The sequence below is a fragment of the Cetorhinus maximus genome, chromosome 12, assembly GCF_964194155.1.
Source record: "Cetorhinus maximus chromosome 12, sCetMax3.hap1.1, whole genome shotgun sequence".
In the NCBI taxonomy this organism is placed as follows: Eukaryota; Metazoa; Chordata; class Chondrichthyes; order Lamniformes; family Cetorhinidae; genus Cetorhinus; species Cetorhinus maximus.
This window is the reverse complement of record NC_135890.1, coordinates 109,736,675-109,761,347: the sequence shown is the minus strand read 5'-3', so window position 1 is coordinate 109,761,347 and position 24,673 is coordinate 109,736,675. Positions and strand designations below refer to the sequence as shown.

The 24,673-nt window shown below is 45.1% G+C and overlaps 1 protein-coding gene across 2 annotated transcripts in view; it reads right to left on the bottom strand.

The window, feature by feature from the left end:
- The window catches only part of LOC144687853 (uncharacterized), a 251,925-nt gene that overhangs the window by 118,343 nt on the left and 108,909 nt on the right, over window positions 1-24,673 (bottom strand). Inside the window, exon 3 of one of the 2 annotated variants that reach the window (XM_078554394.1) lies at window positions 14,671-15,391. The exons of the other annotated variant lie outside the window; for it this stretch is intronic. Within the exon in view, the coding sequence (XP_078410520.1) occupies window positions 15,351-15,391 (41 nt within the window). The 3' untranslated portion in view covers window positions 14,671-15,350. Of the gene's footprint in view, window positions 1-14,670; window positions 15,392-24,673 lie in introns of those variants that run through there. 2 annotated transcript variants of the gene reach the window in all.

The following is a 24,673-nucleotide window of genomic DNA, read 5'->3' as shown; positions in this document are numbered from 1 at the left end:
TCAGAGCACTTTTTACAGCCAATGATGTGCTTGTTGTAACCTAAAAAACTCAGCAGCCAGCTTGCTCACAGCAAACCCCCACAAACAGCAACGTGATCGTGACCAGATAATCCGTTTGGGTGACTTTGAATGAGGGATAAATATTGGCCAGGACACTGGGAATAACTCACCAGCTATTTTACGAAGTAAAGCCATGGGATCTTTTACACCCGCCCGGAGGAGACACTGCCCCTTTAACTGGCAAGCTGCATTAAATTCTGAAAAATCACTGGGAGTGCTGCTGCCCACTCGGACGGCCTGTTACAAACATGTCAATTTTTCCGCTGAGACTCTTCTTTCATCGAACCGAAGGCAATAAGAATGCTCCAGACCCCAAGCATTTCTCTGCATTTCCCTCCTCCCTCTGATTTTCAGCCTTGTTCTTGAATAAGTGATTGTCTGAGGCCAGTTCCTGGAAACCCCCCTTTTTGGGTTTTTTTTTTTTGCAGCAGATTGTAGGAATTCCTGCTCTATTTTGACAGGCACTGCATGTTTATTGAACTGAGTGTTCCTTCCCCTCAAACATGTAAATGTTTATAAATGATCAGTTTGGGTGGTTTGCCTCAAAAGATACAATCCTCTTACGAGGGGGTCTCAGCAACTGGGCCCCTTTTAAAGAGAGAGTCTTGCTGTTTGTTGCCTCCTTAAAGAGGAGATCCCTTCGGCAGTGAGTGTTTAATGCATTCTAACTTTGTTTAAGGTGGATGACAGGCGGCTGGGATGGCTTTTCAGGACATACACAGATATGTTGCCGCATTTTACAAATGATGTGGCTGCCCATGTGGTGAACTCATGAATAAAAGTTGGCCAAATATCTTTTCTTAAAGACAGCCCCTTTAAAAAATGGAGGACCTCGCCACACAGGCAAGGTTGGGTCCTGTAATGTTTCAGATCCTCTCTGTGGAAGGCTCTCTCTCCCTCCTTTCTCCCATGTTACGCGGGGTTACCACAACCGCTGGTTGATCACCCTCTCCAACCCCACTCATATCAACCATCAGTTTTAGATTTAGCAAGTAGTTTTAAAGCCAGATTCCCTCCCTGCCACTAACCCTCCCCGTTTATTTGGGCTGGGGGGGCGGCACCAATACACGCTGGCTTGCCTGAGCCCATGGTGGGGGGTTCTTCAGACACCAACAAGTCCTGGAGTGGGACTCAAACCTGGACCATTCTGGCTCAGAGGCAGAGCCTGAGCCGCAAGACCCACTTCCCACTCTGTGAAGGCTGCAATGCAATGAGATTGTCATGTCACATGGATAACAACTGCTTTCACTGACTGAATAACCCGGTTATATTGTCGAAGCTCACACATGAGGATTGGCTGCTCAGGTGAGGCACTAGGGGGCAGCAGACAGCAAAGGAACTGCGATCCGAAACTGAAAACCGAGTTTCCTTTTAGACAGGCTGGGTTAACAGTGCCCGATCTCCGCAATAGGAAGGATCCTGCAGACAGCTCCACAAACATGACTCTGTGGCCTCTGTTGATGTAGAATGGAACTGACATCTGTTCCCTACCGAGAGAAAAGCCACTCCCTGACCACATACTCCCAACATGCCACCTTGCAGAATTCTCATTGGGCAGGTCACAGCCACGTACGCTGTGACCAAGCGGAGTTTATGTGGAGGAGAAATACACAAAATAAATAATAGATAATAAAGAGCAGAGGAATATCTGGGGAGAGATCGATAGGAATGGGGCCTGGATTTGTCATGGAAGTGAATGGACTAAATACGTTACTCTGGAATGGCAAGGAAGAAAAGGACGAATGAACAAACTTGCATGTATTACATCCCCCAAAGCACTTTACAGCCAATGAAGTATTTTTGAAACGTAGCCATTGTTGTGATGTAGAAATGTAACTGCCAATTTGCACACAGCAAACTCCCACAAACACAAAATGCGACCAGATCATTTTGTTTAGTCAGATTGGTTGCAGAATGAATATTGGACAGAACATCAGGGAGAACTCCTCCTGATCTTCCTCGAAGTAGTGCTACGGGATCTTTGATGTTCACCTGGGAGGGCAGAAGGGGACCTCGGTTTACCATCACAAAAATACGACAATATCTCCGACAGTGCAACCTCTGGAGTGCAGTTTGAACACATGACCCACTGACTCAAGCGAGAGTGTAACCACTGAACCATGGCTGACAAGGAGTCCAAACACGCACACATCATAGTCTAACTTCCCACTTGGAACTAAATCCTGCTGTGACTTAACGTAAAGCAATGTTTCATGCATTATGTGAATCCGCGTTTAAGGAGGCAGTTCTGCCTTTGACAGGCATTGGCCTTGTTGGGAAGTTCTCCCTGAGAGAATGGAACCAATAGGTAATGGACTTGTGACTCTCACTCTAGAGAAAGCTTCTGAAGCTTGAAATTTACTTTTAAGGATCCACAACTGGAATTTCCCGGTGGATGAGTATTCTGACATATTTATGACTAAGCAGACATGTAAAGATAGATGAGAATGGGGATATTTATGAATCAGTTGGAGGTCGTGCAGTGGTAGTGTCCCCTACCTCTGGAGCAGAAGCTCTGGGTTCAAGTCCCGCTTCAGGGTTTGATGGCCACGGAGGATTTGTTCACAATGTGGCCAAACAGATTGATTATCAGCCTGTAAATCCTTCCAATGAGCCTGATGGTAGGTGCTAAGAGGGGGAGAGATTCCTGGTCAGCCAAACTGCAGAAGGCAATGGCAAGCCACTGCAGTACTTGGTCAAACATAATCATGGACCAATCCATGATTGCCAAGGCGCTCTTAGCGCATGGTACCTGGAGGAGAATGAATACGCAGCTGAGAAGGATGCTGGTCAATTTAGACCTTGCAAAGTATTCTTTATATAATTTCTGTAGAAAAAGACTAATACAGTCCACAATTAACTGGGACAAATCGTCTGCAGAAATAGATTACTGCACAAAAGCTGATAGGTGCAGAAAATGTTGCCTGCAGTATTACAGCTGTTTGTGGTGCTGAGTACAACTTACTGCTGGGGCCAACCCCGATGGATTGAGACAGTATTCGTCTGACGCAGATGTTTCTGCAGAGAACCACATTCTCCTTTTTAACATCACGGCTACATTTTTCAAAATGACAGCTTCCAGGCAGAAAGGGGGAAAGGGAAAAAAAAACTGCATCTCTTTAACTCCTTATCGTAGTTCACAGACATTGTGATGAGCTTCACATGCAAAGCTTTTGAAGTGCAGTGTTCTGTGGACAAGCAGAGTCCCACAAACAGCAAATGAAGGAATAACATGATAGTGTTGCTGGTTAAACGAGGAATATTGGCCAAGATACGAGGGGAATAAAATTTAAGAAAACATTTCTATTTCCCTGACAACTTTTTGTGCTTTTTACCGTGTCCAGTTTTATTTATTGAGCACCTTAATGCAGTAATTGTAATAACTAATGCCTCTATATGGTGAGATGAAGTAAATGGGGGAAGTGCGACAGGGATGGGGGGGATAGGTACATGTTTTAAGCAATAGTTTTGATAAAAACAAAAAACTACTGCGGATGCTGGAAATCCAAAACAAAAACAGAATTACCTGGAAAAACTCAGCAGGTCTGGCAGCATCGGTGGAGAAGAAAAGAGTTGACGTTTCGAGTCCAATGACCCTTCAACAGAACTGAGTGTAGTTAGGAGAGGGGTGAAATATAAGCTGGTTTAAGGTGGGGGGCGGGGGGAGAGAAGTTGAGGGTGGGGTGGTTGTAGGGACAAGCAAGCAGTGATAGGAGCAGAGAATCAAAAGATGTCACAGACAAAAGGATCAAAGAGGTGTTGAAGGTGGTGATATTATCTAAGAAAAGTGCTAATTAAGAATGGAAGACAGGATACTCAAGGTACAGCTCTAGTGGGGGTGGGGTGGAAAGACTAACAAGGTATTAGTTGTAGATTTAAAAATAATGGAAATAGGTGGGATAAGAAAAATCTATATAAATTATTGAAAAAAACAAAAGGGAGGGGGAAGAAACGGGGTGGGGATGGGGGGAGGGGGAGTTTAAGATCTAAAGTTGTTGAATTCAATATTCAGCCCAGAAGGCTGTAAAGTGCCTAGTCGGAAGATGAGGTGCTGTTCCTCCAGTTTGCGTTGGGCTTCACTGGAACAATGCAGCAAGCCAAGGACAGACATGTGGGCAAGAGAACAGGGTGGAGTGTTAAAATGGCAAGCGACAGGGAGGTTTGGGTCTTTCTTGCGGACAGACTGCAGGTGTTCTGCAAAGCGGTCGCCCAGTTTGCGTTTGCAGCTCCTCACACCCCGCTTCCTGTAAGGACTCCATCCCATTCTCTCAGTTCCTTCGCCTCCGTCGCATCTGTTCTGATGACGCTACCTTCAAAAACAGCTCCTCTGGCATGTCCTTCTTCTTCCTTAACCGAGATTTTCCACCCACGGTCGTTGACAGGGCCCTCAACTGTGTCCGGCCCATCTCCCGCGCATCCTCCCTCACGCCTTCTCCTCCCTCCCAGAAACATGATAGGGTCCCCCTTGTCCTCACTTATCACCCCACCAGCCTCCGCATTCAAAGGATCATCCTCCGCCATTTCCGCCAACTCCAGCATGATGCCACCACCAAACACATCTTCCCTTCACCCCCCCGGCAGCATTCCGTAGGGATCGTTCCCTCCGGGACACCCTGGTCCACTCCTCCATCACCCCCTACTCCTCAACTCCCACCTATGGCACCTCCCCATGCCCACGCAGAAGATGCAACACCTGCCCCTTCACTTCCTCTCTCCTCACCGTCCAAGGGCCCAAACACTCCTTTCAAGTGAAGCAGCATTTCACTTGCATTTCCCCTAACTTAGTCTACTGCATTCGTTGCTCCCAATGCGGTCTCCTCTACATTGGAGAGACCAAATGTAAACTGGGCGACCGCTTTGCAGAACACCTGCGGTCTGTCCGCAAGAAAGACCCAAACCTCCCTGTCGCTTGCCATTTTAACACTCCACCCTGCTCCCTTGCCCACATGTCTGTCCTTGGCTTGCTGCATTGGCTTGTTCCAGTGAAGCCCAACGCAAACTGGAGGAACAGCACCTCATCTTCCGACTAGGCACTTTACAGCCTTCCGGGCTGAATATTGAATTCAACAACTTTAGATCTTAAACTCACTCCCTCCATCCCCACCCCATTTCTTCCCCCTCCCTTTTGTTTTTTCCAATAATTTATATAGATTTTTCTTTTCCCACCTATTTCCATTATTTTTAAATCTACAACTAATACCTTGTCAGTCTTTCCACCCCACCCCCACTATAGCTGTACCTTGAGTGTCCATCCATCCATTCTTAATTAGCACTTTTCTTAGATAATATCACCACCTTCAACACCTCTTTGATCCTTTTGTCTGTGACATCTTTTGATTATCTGCTCCTATCACTGCTTGCTTGTCCCTACAACCACCCCACCCTCAACTTCTCTCCCCCCCCGCCCCCCACCTTAAACCAGCTTATATTTCACTCCTCTCCTAACTACACTCAGTTCTGCTGAAGGGTCATGAGGACTCGAAATGTCAACTCTTTTCTTCTCCACCAATGCTGCCAGACCTGCTGAGTTTTTCCAGGTAATTCTGTTTTTGTTATAGTTTTGATGGTCTATTTTCCAAACATCCAGCCCCCTACATGTCAGAAGTGCAAGTGAAGGAAACTTGGGCGCACACTCCAATTTTCTATGCGTCAGAAGTACGCACATTTTTTAAAGCAATCATCTTCCTGTCCACCTTAAATTTTAGAAGTTTCCCTAAACTTGGCCTGAAACAAAGAATTTGTCTGGAAGGAGCCCCACCAAGGGGATAAGTGGTTTATTGATCGGCGAGTGAAAATTAATTGGATGGAACGATTTTGAGAGAAGCGCTTAACCCACGGTGACCCTGTTGCCTGTGGTAACATTCACAGCAGCATTTCTTCTGACAGGTTACATGAAACTTGATTTCCACGGGCCCAGGTTGTGACGGTCTGAACCCAGGAATAGTTCCCACATCATCGAGTTAGCGGCTGATCTCATCCACTCTGCGAATGCTTTCCCCAGAGACAAGCATTTGTGAAATGTCAATGATTGTACCAGTCGTTCAGATTGAAACATTTCAAAGTCGCAATTGCGGAAGTTTTCACTGACATCCCATTGTCAGAGCAAGATAATTGTAACCACTTGGTTCAGGCCGTTCTTTCTCCTAACAGTTTGCCCTTGTTTCTAGAATTTCTACTGTGTAACGTTTATGTTGAACTCTCCCACAAGGTCCAGTCCTTGACAGAACAAAACCTTCGACCCCTGTCCAGTGCCTTTGCTTTACAAGCCCATTGACTTCGCAGTCTGTTTCCCTGATGTAACAAGTTGCAGCTAGCTGAGGACTTGCTAAAACAAACCTATTTTCAGCAGCCTTGCGAATAGCCCAGTAAGAGGTTTACTCTGAGGCACTGCTGAGGGCACCTGCAACTGGTAACTTGATGGCGAGTCCCCTGACAGTGACTGGATGGGAAATCGTTCATTCACTTGGTGAACTGTGAGCAATGAATGGGCTGCACTTATTTGGACAATGTTGACCACGTGTAGCTAATTGGGAATCCAGATGTGATCAATTAGTAAATAAAAACTGAGTAAAGGATACAATTTTGGGCTTGTGATCTCAGTACTTAGTCACGTCATGGATGCATGCGTGCATTACCCTTTTAGTAATATTGTAAATAGAGTGTGCAAGTGGCTTTTTTCTGTGGGTGCTGTACTTTCCTGGTTACTGCTTCCTGACGCACAGTAGCAGCAGTGTGTACAATTTACAAGATGCACTTTGGCAACTCACCAAGGCTCCTTCAACAGCGCCTTCCAAACCTGCAACCTCTACCACCTAGAAGGACAAGGGCAGCAGATGCATGGCACAACCAAAACCCCCTGGAAGCTCCCCCTCCAAGCCGCACACCATCCTGACTTGGAAATATATCGCAGTTCCTTCACTGTGGCTGGGTCAAAATCCTGGAACTCCCTCCCTAACAGCACTGTGAGTGTACAAACACCACAGGGACTGCAGCGGTTCAAGAAGGCAGCTCACCACCACCTTCTCAAGGGCAATTAGGGATGGGCAACAAATGCTGACCTAGCCAGTGAGGCCCACATCCGGTGAAATAATTTTTTAAAATGACCTGTTAAATGAATGTGTAACACAGGGTAAAAATACTGGAACTTAGCATCATGGAAACAGCAGAAACGTTGTATGAAGAGGGGAGCAGTCATTGTGGTCAGCTCAACTCCAGGCCAGCAGAAGAAAACAGCTCTACCCAATGATGAGGGCATGTCATGGCAAAGGGCAAGGAGCATCTAATCATGATCTGGACAGAGAGCAGTGAGGGGCCTGGCACCTCTTGTTGTGGGAGTCAATATTCTCAGCAATCGCTCTGCTGGACAAGAGCTGACATTTATACAGTGCCTTCAACGTGGTAAAACATCCCAAAGCACTTCACCAGAGATTATCAGGCAAAAAGAGAGACTGTGCCAAAGAAAATATTAAGATAACTAACAGTAAACTTGGTCAGAGAGTCATTTTAATGAGGGTATTGAAGAGGGAGACAGATGTGGAGGTGCGGAGAGGTTTAAACAGGGACTTCCAGAACTTAGGAGCTAGATAGGAGATGATGGACATATCTGCCAGATCAGGCCTGTGGCAGGTGGTGAGGGAACCAACAAGAGGGAAAAACATACTTGCCCTCGTCCTCACCAATCTATCTGGCACAGATCCAGCTGCCCATGACAGTATTGGTAGTGGTGAACACCGCACAGTCCTTGTGGTGACAAAGTCCCACCTTCACACAAAGGACATGCTCCATTGGTGTTGTGTGGCACTACCACTGTGCTAAATGGGATAGATTCAGAACATATAGCAGTTTCAAACTGGGCATCCAGTGGGCCCTCAGCAGCTGCAGAATTGTATTCAACCACAATCTGTAACCTCATGGCCTGGCCCCCACTCTATCATTACCCTCAAGCCAGGGGATCAGCCCTGGTTCAATGAGGAGTACGGGAGAGCACGCCAAGAGCAGCACCATGCATGCCTAAAAATGTGATGCCAAACTGGTGAAGCTACAACACAGGGCCACCTGCATGCTAAACAGCAGAAGCAGAATGCTATAGACAAAGTTAAGCGATCTCACAACCAACGGATCAGACTAATCTCTGCAGTCCTGCCACATCAGTTATGAATGGTGGTGGACAATTGAACAACTAACCAGAGGAGGAGGGTCTACAAAAATTTCCATCCTCAATGATGGGGGAGCCCAGCACATCAGTGTAAAAGACAAGGCTGAAGCATTTGCAACCATCTTCAGCCAGAAGTGCCAGGTGGATGATCCATCTCGGCCCCCTCCTGAGGTCTCCGGCATCACAGATCCTATCATGACATCTACACATTAAGACCAGGAGTCCACACCTTACTGATTTAGGTAGGAAGGGGAATGTGGTCCAGCAATCAGAATTTAGGGAGCTAGGTAGAAAATTAGCAAGCAGGACCTCAAATGTAGTAATCTCTGGATTACTCCCAGTGCCACATGCCAGTGAGTACAGAAATAGGGGGATAAGACAGAAGAATGCACGGCTGGAAAGATGGTGCAGGAGGGAGGGCTTTAGATTCCTGGGGCATTGGCATTGGCTCTGGGGGAGATGGCACCTGTACAAGCCGTACAGGTTGCACCTGAACAGAGCTGAGACTGAGTTCCTTGCAGGGCATTTTGCTAGTGCAGTTGGGAGGGCTTTAAACTAACTCAGCAGGCAAGAGAAAATATTAGAGAGGAACAACAGGGTGCACAAAATACTGGAGGGACAGATAGCACTAGTATAGAGAATAGTAAGTTAATAGGTGAAGTTGGTGTGATGGAGAAAGTAACAAACTCTAAATCAGGGTTACTATGCATGCATGTATGTGAATGCACAGAGCATAGTAAAAGATTGGGGAGTTACAGGCGCAGATTGCCATGTGGAAATATGATGATGTGGCAATAACAGAGACCTGGCTCAAGGAAGGGCAGAACTGGGTGTTAAATATTCCTGGGTACAAGGTGTTCAGAAAAGATAGGAAAGGCAGGAAACGGGGAGGGGTGGCGGTGTTGGTTAAGGAGAGCATTGCAGTGCTGGAGAAAGAGGATGTCCCAGATGGTTCAAGGACAGAATCAATTTGGCTAGAGCTAAGGAACAAAAAGGGTGCAATTACATTGCTCAGTGTAGCCTATAGACTGCCAATTAGTGAGAAGGACGTAGAAGAACAAATCTGCAGGGAAATTACAGAGAGATGCAAGGATTATAGAGTAGTTATAATGGGTGACTTTAATTACCCGACTGTAGACTGGGCCAGTAGTAGTGTAAAGGGTGGAGAGAGGAAAAAGTTCCTAGATTGTGTTCAGGAAAATTTTCTACAGCAGTATGTGTCCAATCCAAAAAGAAAAGATGCACTGTTTGACCTGGCTCTTGGAAATGTGGTGTGGTCCTTTTTAGGAGACAGTGATCATTGTATTGTATGTTTAGGATGATGATGGAAGAGGACGATAGGCAATCCAGAGTAAGAATAATTAACTGGACGAGAGCCGACTTCGATGGGGCAAGAACGGAGATGGGCCAGATAGACTGGAATGAAAAATTGGCAGGAAACACTGTAGCTGAACAATGGGCTACCTTCAAAGAAGAATTGGTTCGGGTACAGTCAAGGTATATTCCATGGAAAGGGAAAGGTAGGGCAAACAAATCCAGAGCTCCTGGATGAGAAAAGGAGATAGAAATTAAGATGAAAAAGAAAAGGTGTGCTTATGATAGGTGTCAGGTAGAAAATACAATTGAGAACCAAGAGGAATACAGAAGGTTTAGAGGGGAGGTGAAAAAGCATATTAGAGAAGCGAAGAGGGATTATGAGAAAAGACTGACAGCCAACATAAAGGGGAATTCCAAAGTCTTCTATAGGCATATAAATAATGAAAGGATGTTAAAAGGAGGAGCAGGGCCAATTAGGAACCTAAAAGGGAATTTACACATGGACGAAGGGGCCATGGCTGAGGTATTAAATGAATACTTTGCATCTGTCTTTATCAAGGAGGTAGATGCTACCCAGGCCATGGTGACAGACAAGGAAACTGTCACTAGAAGAGTTCAAAATTGATAAGGAGGAAATGTTGGATAGACTGTCGGTACTTAAAATTGACAAGGCATGGGGACTGGATGAGATTCATCCGAGGATATTGAAGGAAGTGAGAGTAGAAATTGCAGGGGAACTGGCCATAATTTTTCAGTCTTCCCTAGGCTCAGGGGAGGTGCCAGAGGACTGGAGAATTGCAAACATTACGCCCTTGTTGTAAGGATAAGCCCAGCAATTACAGACCAGTCAGTTTAACTTCAGTGGTGGGCAGGATTCTAGAAACAATTATTCAGGATGGAATTAGTAGTCACATGGAAAAATATGTGTTGATAAGGAAGAGCCAGCATGGATTTCTAAAGGGGAAATCGTGTTTAACTAACTTATGGGGCAGGATCTTCCGGTCGGTGAGCAGGGGCGGGGCCCGCTCGGCAATGAGTAAAATGATGTGGGATGACGTCGGGTGGAACCCCGCGTCATTTCCATTTTCAGGTCGGCGGGGGGGTGCAGCCGAGCCAGCTGAGCTCCTGCTGACCTGTCAACGGCCTATTGAGGCCATTGAAAAACTAATTAAGGTTGTTAATGGACCTGCCCGTCCAATCTTAAGGTTGGCGGGCAGGCTGGGAGCCCTGGCGGGCTTCAGAAAAAGCATGAAACCTCATCCACGGGAGGAATGAGGTTTCATGAGGGTATTTAAGTTTTTATCCAATCTTTCAATAAAAGTTATGGACATGTCCCAACGCATGTGACAGTGTCACATGAGGGGACGTCAGAGAAATTTTTTTATCATTTGTATTAAAAATTTTAATTCTGTGCCAATCTCCCTGAGGCAGCACTTAGCCTCAGGGAGATCTGTGCGCTCGTTCGCTCGCATGTGCAAAAGAGCTCACTCCCGGCTGAGGGAATCCCCCCCGCCTGCATAGGGAGCGCATAGCGCTTCCGAGCGGATGTCACGCTGGGCGGGCCTTCATTGGCCCGCCCACGTAAAATGGCGGCACACCCCCAATCAGGGATGCACCTGCCTGTGCCTACTCCTGCACATCCCCCCCCCCCGCCCCCCCAACCAAGCAGGGAAAGAATTTTTCCCATGGAGTATTTTGAAGGGGTAACAGAAAAGGTTGATGAAGGTAATGCTGTTAATGTGGTGTACATGGACTTTCAAAAGGCATTTGATACAGTGCCACATAACAGACTTGTGAGAAAAGTTATTGCTCGTGGAATGAAAGGGACAGTAGTAATGTGGATATAAAATTGGATGAAAAATAGGAAGCAGAGAGTAATAGTCAATGGATATTTTTTGGACTGGAGGAAGGTTTTTCAAGGAGTTCCCCAGGGGTTGGTATTGGGACCCTTGCTTTTCCAGATATATATTAATAATCTAGATCTTGGTGGGCAGGGGACAATTTCAAAGTTTGTGGATGATACAAAGTTTGGGAGTGTTGTAAACTGTGAAGAGGATGGTGTAGGACTTCAAAAGGACATAGACAAGTTGGTGGAGTGGGCAGATAGGTGGCAGATGAAGTTCAGTGTGGAGAAGTATGAGGTGATGCATTTTGATAGGAAGAACATGGACAGACAATATAAAATAAGGGGTGAAATTTTGAAGGGGGTGCAGGAGCAGAAAGACATGGATGTATATGTGCATAGATCATTAAAGGTGGCAGGACAGGTGGAGAGAGCAGTTAACGAAGCATATAGTATCCTGGGCTTTATTAATAGGGGCATAGAGTACAAGAGCAAGGAGGTTATGCTAAATTTATATAAGACATTTGTTAGACCTGGTGTATTGTGTACAGTTCTGAGCGCCACATTATAGGAAGGATGTGAACACATTGGAGAGAGTGCAGAAGTGGTTTACAAGAATGGTTCCAGGGTTGAGAAACTTTAGTTACGAGGATAGATTGGAGAGGTTGGGACTGTTCTCCTTGGAGCCAAGAAGACTAAGAGGAGATTTGACAGAGATGTTCAAAATCACGAGGGGGCTGGACAGAGTAGATAGGGAGAAGCTGTTCCCACTTGTAAAAGGATCAAGAACGAGAGGGCACAGATTTAAAGTGATTTGCAAAGGAAGCTAATGTGACGTGAGAAAAAACTTTTTCACACAACGAGTGGTTCAAGTCTGGGATGCACTGCCTGGAATTGTGGTGGAGGTAGGTTCAATTGAGGAATTCAAGAGGACATTAGATGATTATTTGAATAGAAACAATGTGCAGGGGGTACGGGGAAAAGCCAGGGCAATGGCACTAGGTCACAATGCTCATTATGTAAAGCCGGTGCCAACACGATGGACTGAATGGCCTCCTTCTGTGCCTTTAAAATTCTGCGATTCTGTGAAGAAAATGGAAACATGAAAAGCTATGGCTCTGAATTCATGTTGAACATTAAGAAAGTGGTGGCAATTTTCATTTAAACTGCCTGATGGGAAACTGATGTGAATTGGATGCAATGCTGGTTTTACACCCCTGCTGATTCTTCAACACCACTGAATTCATTGGAGCATCATATTGATGTAAAACATATTTCCACCCAATCTCATGGGTTTCCTGTCTGACCAGTAAGGTTAACATTACCCTCAATGCCTCCACTTTCACTATAGGGTTGCCATTGGGGGGAAGCCACTGAGAAGGAATCAATTAAATAAGATAGGCTGTTTAAAAAGCCTACACTTCACCTTTAAAGGAATGAAGCTGACAAATGTTGTTCTTTAAACCTTATAAACATTAGTTTCCAAGCAGAGAAGGCGAACAGGAATTGAGAGGTTATTTTGGAATGGCTGTATTTATGCTGGGTGCCTCACCCTATTTTCTCTATTGCCAGCACTCATGTCGAGAAGCCAAGTTTGATGGCTGCAGCAGTGTAAAGTAAGAACATCGATCTTTGTGCCAAAACGAGACAATGCTGGATAAAAGGGTGCTTTGGCTATTTAGCACTGGGCTGAAGATTATCAGTACCAGGAAATGGGAACATTTTCCCACTGTACAACTTTGCCAGTGCTCCTGAGTCAGCGGGCGTTGCGTGCAAAGCAAATCTTTCTTCGCATTGTCTCGGTAACTTGCATCAGTTGAACCTCCCCTTTCCGCAACATGTAATATTTCCCCACACCAGCCTTGCTGAGGGTTAGAATTCAGCGCTGAACCAGGGGCAATTTTTGCCATAGATTAATGGCCCTTCAGAACGCCACTGACACCAGCCAAAAGTCATCTTTTATAAACCCTTTTCAGTCAACTCTGGCAATGACTCCACGGGTTAACCCAATGAGTAGTTGAGTCATACAGTCTAACTGGCTCCCAGCCAGAGCCAAACCTCAGTCTGTGTTGCATTAGGTGTCCTCAGGCTCAACAAAATATTGAAACCTTTGACGTCATGTCTGACCGCGAGCTTGCTTTCAGATCACACGTCCGTTTCAAAGCAAGGAAATTCTTCTAATTTTACCACAGTGACTGCGTCTGACCTGACCTCTGCCACAACCATAGTGACATAAATGCCTTTGTCAACTCTAGACTTCACTACTCCAACTCTAATTTCATTGGTCTCCAATTTTAATTATGTCAGTTGTTGCTCAATTGATAATACTCTTACTCCTGCATCAGAAGGTTGTGGGCTTAAATCCCGCTCTAGGACTAGACCACAAAGATGAAGGCTTACACCCCAATGCAATACGGAGCAAGTTCTGCATTGTTGGAGGCATTGTCTTTTGGATAAGTTGTTAAACTGAGACCCTGCCTGCTTTCTCAGGTGAATGGAAAAGATCCCATGGGGCTACTTTGAAGAAGGGCACAGGGGAGTTGTCCCCAGTGTCCTGACCAATGCTTACCCTTCAATCATCATCTCAAAAGCAGATTATCTGGTTATATCACATTGCTGTTTGTGGGAGCTTGCTGCGTGCAAATTGACTGCTGCGTTTCCAATATTACAACAGTGGCTATGCTTCAAAAGTACCTGATTGGCTGTAAAGCACTTTGGAACATCCAGTGGTCGTGGGAAGCACAATATGAATGCAAGTCTTCCTTTGTGCAAAATTCTGCCACACTGCATTCATTCCTGCCTCATGTGGTTGACACTCAAGGATCGCAAATGAGAATGGCCACTTTCGTGAAGTGCCTTAGAGTAACTAAAGCATAGGGTAAATCAGAAAAGAACCATTAGGCGAAAGAGGAGAGGGGCAGAAAATCGGCAGAAGATAAATCAAAGCCCTTGCAAACAGAAAGTAGCTGGATTTGGATGCAGGGCCCAGGAATGAAAAATCAGGGGTTATAACATGGGCCAAGCTTTTCCATTCAGCTCGCCGCTGACCTCGAAGAAAACTCCTCACAATGATTTAGTGATCTCTGTGCCATGGAATTAATTATTCCTGATGTTTATTTCAATCTGGCGCCAGCCACAGAGGATCTCTGACACTCAGCAACAGCAATGTCATCAAACAGGCTAAGCAGCCAATCACGTTGACGAATTCTCACAGCCCGGAAGAAACTCACAGGTTCTATCCTCCACTTTTTATAATTTTACAGAAAAGAAAAGCAGATGGGGTTTAAGTAGAAGTCGAAATGCCATAAGCAATATTTTTAAAAAATTATTATTTCAAAAAATCAATGGAAATTTTTATCATGGAATGGAGAAATTTGATGTGTCACAATATAAAATTAGTTCTGCAGGGCCAGAGAGGTGGTTCAGCAGAAATTATGACTTGGTACACCACTAAAAACACATCGTTTAACAAGGTGTAATGTTCTCGAAGGTTTTTACAGTGAGAATAATAGCGTAAAATATGGAAGGAACATAAAATCAGCGATCTCTAATTGATTTTTCATCAGCAAGGATTTCAACAGTGCACCCTGTGGTGGAACAAGGAATTACTGACTGCAACTTCTGGATCTCTGTGTTTAACTGTGCATGTGCAGATGCCAGACGTTGCTGTCGGTTTTCTCAATTAATGATGGGGACAGTTTCACTGTCATTACAGTTGCAAGATCCAGGCCATTAAAGCAATATTCTGACACCATCAAGGGAAGATGTGGATTTAAACTCCCTTTTAGGTTTCACGGAACCATTTCTCGCATTTCATGAGCCGTGAATAAGGAAATCTCTCTGACTGGGAGTAGTTCTGGGTTGCGTGGTGACATTGGCAGCTGCCTTTAAATTGCCTGCAGATGCGAAGAGTACTGTTCACTGGTGCTGGCAGCAACACACTGAGACACCCAAAACTTCAATAGAACAAAATTCTCAGCTTCGCTTCGGATAGATGCACAACCAGTAGAAAACCACTGAAGGAAAAACAAAATCACATGCTTGTTAAAATTTTACTCTTTCATTTGTGCCTAAAGTTATTTACATTAAGAATGTGCAGAACTTTAGGAACAGCAAAGGCCATTGGGCCCATCAAGCAGATCCCTTTGTTTAACACTACGAATAAAGTAGGCTGTGGCACTCCCGACGAGTATAAGGTACAAATCCCAATAGTAAGTAGTCGTTGCATGGTGAGCATGACTGGGAAGGCCAGGAAATTGGAGAAGTAGATTATAAATTGGGATCTCACCTGATTCCAATCTCACAATACTGCCTTGCAAATGTGTGATGTAACTTCTGTTACAATCCATGCGCGAGGGACAAGTTTTGTGCCCACTCACAATGTTTTGACGGTATTGTGGGCCCTTTTAAAATGGATGCTGGAGCCAAGGCACACTCTGAACATAAGAACATAAGAAATAGGAACAGGAGTAGACCATTCGGCCCCTCAAGCCTGCTCCACCAATCAATAAGATCATGGCTGATCTTCTTGTGTTTTGATTTCACGTTCCCATCTAACTCTGATAACCTTTGACTCCCTTGCCTAATAAGAATCTCTCTACCTCTGCCTTAAAAATATTCAATGACCCCGCCTCCACCACCTCCTGAGGCAGAGAGTTCCAAAGTCGCACAACCCTCAGAGAAAAAATATTCTCATCTTCTCTGTCCTAAAAGGGCAAAAAAAGTGCCCCCTAGTTTGGAAGGGAGTTCCAGGGTTTTGGCCAGAGACAATGCAGGAACGGCAATATATTTCCAAGTCAGAATGGTGTGTGCCTTGAAGGGGAGTTTCCAGGGGGTGGTGTTCCCATCTGTCTGCTGCCCTTGTCCTTCTAGATGGTAGTGGTTGTGGGTTTGAAAGGTGTTGTCTACGGAGCCTTGGTGAGTTCTTGCAGTGCATCTTGTGGATGTTACACACTGCTGCTACTGTGCGTCGGTGGTGGAGGGAGTGAATGTTTGTGGATGAGGTGCCAATCAAGTGGGCTGCTTTGTCCTGGATGGTGTCAAGCTTCTTGAGTGTTGTGGGAGCTGCACTCATCTAGGCAAGTGGGGAGTATATCATCACACTCTTGACTTGTGCCTTGTAGATGGTGGACAGGCTTTGGGGATCAGGGGGTGAGTCACTCGTCACAGGATTCCCAGCCTCTGACCTGCTCTTGTAGCCACAGTGTTTGTATGACTAATCCACGTTGAGAGTTAACTTCTTGGAGTGCGTTGCACTATCTTTACTGTCCCAGTAGGACAGTTTATAGGGGATTTTTAGAGTAGTTGTGCTGTGTTTTTATGGCTGGCTTCCTTTTTGCTTGGGTGAGCTTTTTTAATGTTTTTTTTTTGCTCTGTGTTCTTTTTGCAACAGCCAACTGCTGCCAGCTGCAAATCTGTTTTCAGCATTTGCATCTCTGAAGAAGCGGTTATTTTTCTGGCACTCAGAGATTTAAACAAAGAAGAGAATTATCAGAGGCGGAAGAGAGGAAGATACAATTATACCCGAGGGGGATAACCTGCCTTTGTATGCCCTTAACCCAGAGTAAAGTACAGACCTGGTCTAAAGATACTAAAGACCTATCCCCATCTCCTTATGTGTCTCGGCATTAAATCTTGTTTCATAATGCTTTTGTGAAGCACCGCGGAAATTTTACTACATTAAAGGCGCTATATAAGAGCAAGTTGTATCCAAGAGGAAGTCATAAATAATTCATCTTGAAGACGCCGATATAAAGTTAAAAGGAATGCATTAGTTAGGGCTCTTATGTAACTGAGGAAACATGTCCATATACGGTGAGACATACAGCCATTGTGCGCGGTGTGCCTGCATGTTACCCAATGAACAGGTGAAGTGAAGCAGAAAAGGATGATACCAGCTATGAGCATCATGCAAACCTCCGAGATCTTCCTTCTCACTCCTCCTAACGTCACTCGGCCTCTTCTCTCCTCTATTCTTCCACCATATCAGAAACAAATTCCTTTAAAACCTACTGCTGCCCTGGAACTCCGCCTCTCCCCTCAGAATGCTCTTTGTACCTGGTCGGATGAACCTAGGGAACACAAAGACTTTATTCAAATCTTGGCATTTCTGACTGGATCAACGCTCAGGGCATGGGATCAAATTCAGTGGGACCAGAAATGCTTCCCCCGAAATGCTCCCCCATTTGGGCTTTCAGTAAAACTTTTGTCAAAGTTCCACATCACAGGATGATACTAAAACTAAAACCCTTTGGAATTGAAGCTAGGATATGGAATTGGATAAGAAATTGACCTGGAGCTTTATGTATGTTCCTCCCCTTTTCTACCAACACTTTCTCTTCTTCCTAATCCTGTCACCATGACTGATAGTACTCTCACACCTGTGTTACAAGGATTCCGGGTTTAAGTCCCAAGGCTCGAGCACAAAAATCTACTGTCATGTTCCAGTGCAGTACTGAGGGAGTGCTGCACTTTCAGAGTGCTGTCATTCAATGTTAAACCGAAACCCCAGCTGCCTGCTCGAGTGGATGTAAAGGGTCCCATGGCACTATGTGAAAAAACACAGGGATGTTATCCCTTTCTCCTGGCGAAGATTCATCCCTCAGTCAACATCACTCTAACCAAATTATCTGGTCATTATCACATCGCTGTTTGTGGGAGTTTGCAGTGTTTTTTTTAATACTTATTCATGGGATACAGGCTTCGCTGGCTGGGCCAGCATTTATTGCCCATCCCTAATTGCCCTTGAGAAGGTGGTGGTGAGCTGCCTTCTTGAACCACTGCAGTCCATGTGGTGTAGGTACACCCACACTGCTGTTAGGGAGGGAGTTCCTGGATTTTGACCCAGCGACAGTGAAGGAATGGTGATATATTTCCAAGTCAGGATGGTGAGTTGCTTGGAGGAGAACTTCCAGGTGGTGTTCCCATCTGCCCTTGTCCTTCTAGGTGGTAGTGGTCGTGGGTTTGGAAGGTGCTGTCTAAGGAGCCTTGGTGAATTCCTGCAGTGCATCTTGTAGATGGTACATACTGCTGCCAGTGTGCGTCGGTGGTGGAGGGAGTGAATGTTTATGGATGTGGTGCCAATCAAGTGGGCTGCTTTGTCCTGGACGGTGTCCAGCTTGAGTGTTGTAGGAGCTGCACTCATCCAGGTAAGTGAAGAGTATTCTATCATATCATCCCATCATCCTAACCTGTTCCTTGTAGATGGTTGACAAGCTTTGGGAGTCAGGGAGTGAGTTACTCATCACAGGATTCCTAGCCTCTGACCTGCTTTTGTAGCCATAGCATTTATATGGCTACAAAATCTGGTCAGTGGTATCCCCCAGGATGTTGATAGTGGGGGATTCAGCAATGGTAATGCCATTGAACCTCAAGGGGCAGTGGTTATACTCTCTCTTGTTGGAGATAGTCATTGCCTGGCACTTGTGTGGCGCAAATGTTACTTGCCACTTGTCAGCTCAAGCCTGAATATTGATCAGGTCTTGCTGCATTTGGACATGGACTGCTTCAGTGTCTGAGGAGTCACGAATGGTGAACATTGTGCAATCATCAGCGAACATCCCCACTTCTGACCTTATGATGGAAGGAAGGTCATTGATGAAGCAACTAAGATGGTTGGGCTGAGGACACTACCCTGAGGAACTCCTGCGGTGATGTCCTGGAGCTGAGATGACTGACCTCCAACAACCACAACCATCTTCCTTTGTGCTAGGTATGACTCCAACCAGTGGAGAGCTTTCCCCGATTCCCATTGACTCCTGTTTTGCTAGGGTTCCTTGATGCCGCACTCGGTCAAATGCGGCCTTGATGTCAAGGGCAGTCACTCTCACGTCACCTCGGGAGTTCAGCTCTTTTGTCCATTTTTGAACCAAGGCTGTAATGAGGTCAGGAGCTGAGTGGCCCTGGCAGAACCCAAACTGGGCGTCAGTGAGCAGGTTATTGCTAAGCAAGTGCCACTTGATAGCACTGTTGATGGCCCCTTCCTTCACTTGGCTGATGATCGAGTGTAGACTGATGGAGCGGTAATTGGCTGGGTTGGATTTATCCTGCTTTTTGTGTACAGGACATACCTGGGCAATTGTCCCCATAGCTGGGTAGATGCCAGTGTTATAGCTGTACTGGAACAGCTTGTCTAGGGGCGCGGCAAGTTCTGGAGCACAAGTCTTCAGGATTATTGCCAGAATATTGTCAGGGCCCATAGCCTTTGCAGTATCAGCCAGCTCGGTCAGTAGTGGTGCTACTGAGCCACTCTTGGTGATGGACATTGAAGTCCCCCACCCAGGGCACATTCTCCACCATTGCCACCCTCAGTGCTTCCTCCAAGTGGTGTTCAGGAGTACTGATTCATCAGCTGAGGGAGGGCGGTAGGTGGTAATCAACAGGAGGTTTCCTTGCCCATGTTTGATCTGATGCCATGAGACTTCATGGGGTTCGGAGTCAATGTTGAGGATTCCCAAGCAACTCCCTCCAGACTGTATACCACTGTGCCGCCACCTCTGCTGGGTCTGTCCTGCTGGTGGGACAGGACATACCCAACGATAGTGATGGTGGTACCTGGGACATTGTCTGTTCAGGTACAATTCTGTAAATATGACTATGTCAGGCTGTTGTTTGACTTGTCTGTGAGACAGTTCTCCCAATTTTGGCACAAGCCACCAGATGTTAGTAAGGAGGACTTTGCAGGGTTGACAGGGCTGAGTTTGCCTTTGTCGTTTCCAGTGCCTAAGTCAATGCCAGGTGGTCCGTCTGGTTTCATTCCTTAAGACTTTTTAACAGTTTTGATACAATTGAGTGGCTTGCTAGGCCATTTCAGAGGGCATGTAAGACTCAACCACATTGTTGTGGGTCTGGAGTCACATGTAGGCCAGGTAAGGATGGCAGGTTTCCTTCCCTAAAGGACATTAGTGAACCAGATGGGATTTTACAACAATCGACGAAGGTTTCATGGTCATCATTAGACTTTTAATTTCAGATTTTTATTGAATTCAAATTCCATCATCTGCCATGGTGGAACTTGCACCCGGGACCCCAGAGCATTACCCTGGGTCTCTGGATTACTGGTCCAGTGACAATTCCACTACGCCATTGACTCCCGCTAAGTGTGCAAACTGGCTGCTATGTTTCCTACATTACAACAGTGTCTGTACTTCAAGAGCACTTCATTGGCTGTAAAATGCTTTGAGATGTCTGGTGGTCACAAAATGCGCTATATAAATGCAAGCCTTTCTTTTTCATTCACTGGCACTGGCTGTCCTCTGGCATTCTGCTGATGTGGTCGTTCTTCCTGTATGAATCTAGTGAATGAGGATCAACAGAACTGTTGAAGGGTCATGAGGACTCGAAACGTCAACTTTTTTCTTCTCCACCGATGCTGCCAGACCTGCTGAGTTTTTCCAGGTATTTCTGTTTTTGTTCTAGTCTGTATGGTTTGATTATATACAGGGTAAACTCACTGAATTATCAGAGGTTCCAAATGATCCAAGGCCTCTGTGTTCTCTAAGGCGGATGCAAAAGATCCCATGAGTTTTTCGAAGAAGGGCAGGAGAGTTCTCTCACCTATCCTGGCCAACGTTTATCCTTCAAACAATAGCACTTAACAGAAAACAGATGATCTGGACATTATCACATTGCTGTTTTTGGGAGCTTGCTGTGCACAAATTGACTGCCACGCTTCCTACATTTCACGGTGACTACACTTTAAAAATACTTCATTGGCTGTAAAGCACTTTGAGACATCCTGAGGTTGTGAAAGGTGCAAAAAAAAAAGCCTTCCTTTGTTTTCCAAATGACCTTCCTTGGTAACTTATTCCACTTTGTATAATAAAACGTTACTCTTGACTTTTCCTTTTACTCTTAATCTCCTCATTCTTAACTTGTTGCCCCTGAAAACAACCTTTCACCTTGAGCTTTCTAGAAGCGTCAGCAGTTGTTAAAAAAAAAACTTTTCCCTTCATATCTCCGCACTCCTGAAGAAGACATGCTGGCATTTGATTCTGTCTGGTATCTCATCCAAGGTACTGTCCTTTATGGGTGAGTCTAAACAGTGAGTGTTTATGGGCTATTGGGTCATAGCTGAGCCCAATGCTGCCCTCACCCACTGCTCACACACACTATGGCAGAAGCCCCGAGTCGGCTTGATCAGAACCCTGAGGAGTTGCTCAGTACAAACATTTTCATTCTAAAGTTGTGAGGCCGTGTGCAGAAAAACACGTTTTTAACCACTATGGGTCTTATATTATGGTAAGGGTGAGATAAAGTCTGATAAAAAGGAGAGAGTCCTTGGGAAGTGAACACACGGCACAATAAATAAAGATACGTACATTATTTAATTAAAATTAGATCTTAATTTAGGAGTAAGAGCCAAGAATTGCTAAGTATTTATTAATCTGAGGTAAGATGTAACTTTTTTTTGAGCAGGCTGACATGAAATAGTCTTTCGCTCCTGAGGCTGGTAACCAATTGAACCATCAGTGAATGGATTGCATGTGCTCAGGGATCTGTTCTCAGCCATAAACATTTGCAAAGAGTTGACACAAACTATTACCATTACCAGTCTTTCGACAGATTGAGTACCTGACAGTCTTGAGTTCCCCCAACGCTACATCACACCAGCTTCCTGCTCCTTGTAAATGAATGAGGATATTTAGAACTGACAAGTGTCAGGATAAGGAGTTGGCCAGTTAAGACTGAGATGAGGAGAAACTTCTTTACTGAGAGTGTTGGGAAGCTTTGGAATTCTCCATTCCCAGAGAGGAACACAGGAACATAGGAGCTGTGCATGTTCAGTCTTTTGAGTATACTCAAGACTGAGATCAATAGATTTTGGGGCACTAGTGGAATCGAGGGATACGGAGATCAGATGGGAAAGTGGAGTTAATGTAGAAGATCAACAGTGATCTTATTAAATGGTGATGTAGACTTGAGGGACATATGGCCGACACCTGCTCCTATTTCTTATGTTCTTCTGATGCAGAGGAGCTCTTGCTACATTCGTTCCTATCATTATAAGGCATTTATGTGGGCTAATCATGCCCATCGTTACTCCCTCCTATTCCATATGTGCTGACTCTCCTAACAGTCACCCCCTCTTACCACACCAGTTTTTCAGACATGAGCCTGGCTGGTTAATGTTGCAGACTGTCAACAGCCTAGTCTAATCCAGCCCTTGTCCATTTTCCACATTCTAGCAGGAGTCATTTGTTATGGCCAGGGAAGAGAGAAAAACTGAAAATTTCCCTTCCCTTCTGTCCGTAATTAGTGTAATTTATTTTTGAAAAGGTTAATGTGCGTGCTCCCAAATCCCTGGTTGTGCGCAGTCAACTTAAAAGTCACCAGCAGCAGATTTTCATGGATTTAAACAAGGGGCATTGTTTATTCACACACTCACCCCTGGAAAGTCTAACTCTGCGTCAATCACAGACCAAGCACCCGAGAAAGATACAATTAAAGAAGGTAGTGCACTTCTACAAGTGTTAAAACCAAACAGAATAGTTAGCAATTCATGTGTCTTTGAGAGTCCAGTGAAGGAGGGAACTTTTCCCACTCTGGCTATTGTAACCAGAGGTCCAATTTCTTTACAAGTGAATTTGGGGCTTTTTGCAAACAGGCTGGAGGAAGCTTTTTTAAAAAACTTTTAGGCCTCCCAGTTCTTGAAAGGCAAGAGAGCACAGCCTTTCACTGTAGCTGTGGTATTGTTGATGTTGGTCTGCAGACTGCCCAGGTCTCTTTTGGGTTTTGGAATAAAAGATTTGCGGTATCAGAGAACAGTTTCAATCACATGATTAAAGCTCATTGACACACAATTGAAGGCAAATTGTGGTCTTTCAGTACTAAAGAATTAGTTTTGATCACATGGTCAAAGGTCATTGATATTCAAAAGAAGGTAAATGGTGGTCTTTTGCACTTCACTTGTGGATAATTGGTCTCGATAGCTTTCCTTTGTTACGTTACAAACCTGGAGTCATAGAGTCTAGGAGTCTATTGCCTCTGTGTTTTGGAGTAAGCATCGACAATAGCAGGTATGAAATTCTGCAGAGGAGTGCTGTCCCTTCAAGTGGGGAAACCCCTGTCCATTATAATTCAATTTGGAACTTTCTGGAAAGTTGCTCATCTGTTGAATTTGCAAAAGCTCACCTGACCCTCTTGGCAGTCATCTTAATATTTCATCAGGGTCCATTTTAAAAGGAATACAGCTTTTAAAATTTTGTGATATTGCCATGCCTATACTGGAGTGAGACATTGTAGATTTACTGTGAAGCAATCAGGACCAAAACCATAAACTTTATTTCTCTTTAGTAATGCAGGAATAAGGCCCCCAAACCTGTTCCTACATTTAATTAGAACATGACTATACTGTACCTTCACTCTATTTGTCCATCCTTGAGCCATATCCCTTGGCTCTTACCTAATAAAAATCTGCTGATCTCAGTCTTGAAAATTTCAATTCTGCAGCCTTTTGGAGAGTGAGTTCCAGATTTCCACTTTGTTTTGTGTGTGAAAGAATGCTTCTTGGCTTCACTGCTGTATGGCCTACCTCTGATTTTATGACTGCGCTCCCACCCACCCCCATTCTGGAATTTCCCCCACAGGAGAAAACTGAGCTAGAAAGGAACACTGAGGTGAATTGTTCTCTGTTACAACAAAATGGAGAATGGGGGTGAAACCTTGCACCTTCCTGATCTCTAGAGCCCTTATTTCATGCTGGATAATGCAAGCAGTCAAGCTATAGGGGAGCTTGCAATGCTCCTTTAAGCTTCCCGGGTGATACATGGGTACACACCAATGTCAAGAATAAGTCAATCAATGGATTCAATTGCTTGCGCACTACTAAACCTAAACAAGGACAAAATCTTGAATGAGACTGTATGCAACCTGACTAATGCACTGCAGGATCCCACCAAGCCTCCTTAGAGGGCATCTTCCAAACCCACGACCGCTACTGCCTAGAAGGACAAGGACAGCAGACACGTGGAAACACCAACAGCAGTTCCCCTCCAAGCCACTCACCATCCTGACTTGGAAATATATATTGCCATTCCTTCACTGTCGCTGGGTCAAATTCCTGGAACTCCCTCCCTAACAGCACTGTGGATGTACCTACACCATGTGGACAGCAGCAGTTCAAGAAGGCAGCTCACCACCACCTTCTCAAGGGCAATTAGGGATGGGCAATAAATGCTGGCCTAGCCAGAGATGCCCACATCCCATCAATGAATTTAAAAAACTAATCAACCACCCCTGTTATTTGGTCATCACCATCTCCTCTGCTATGGTCAGTATCATCCAATATTGACAAAATG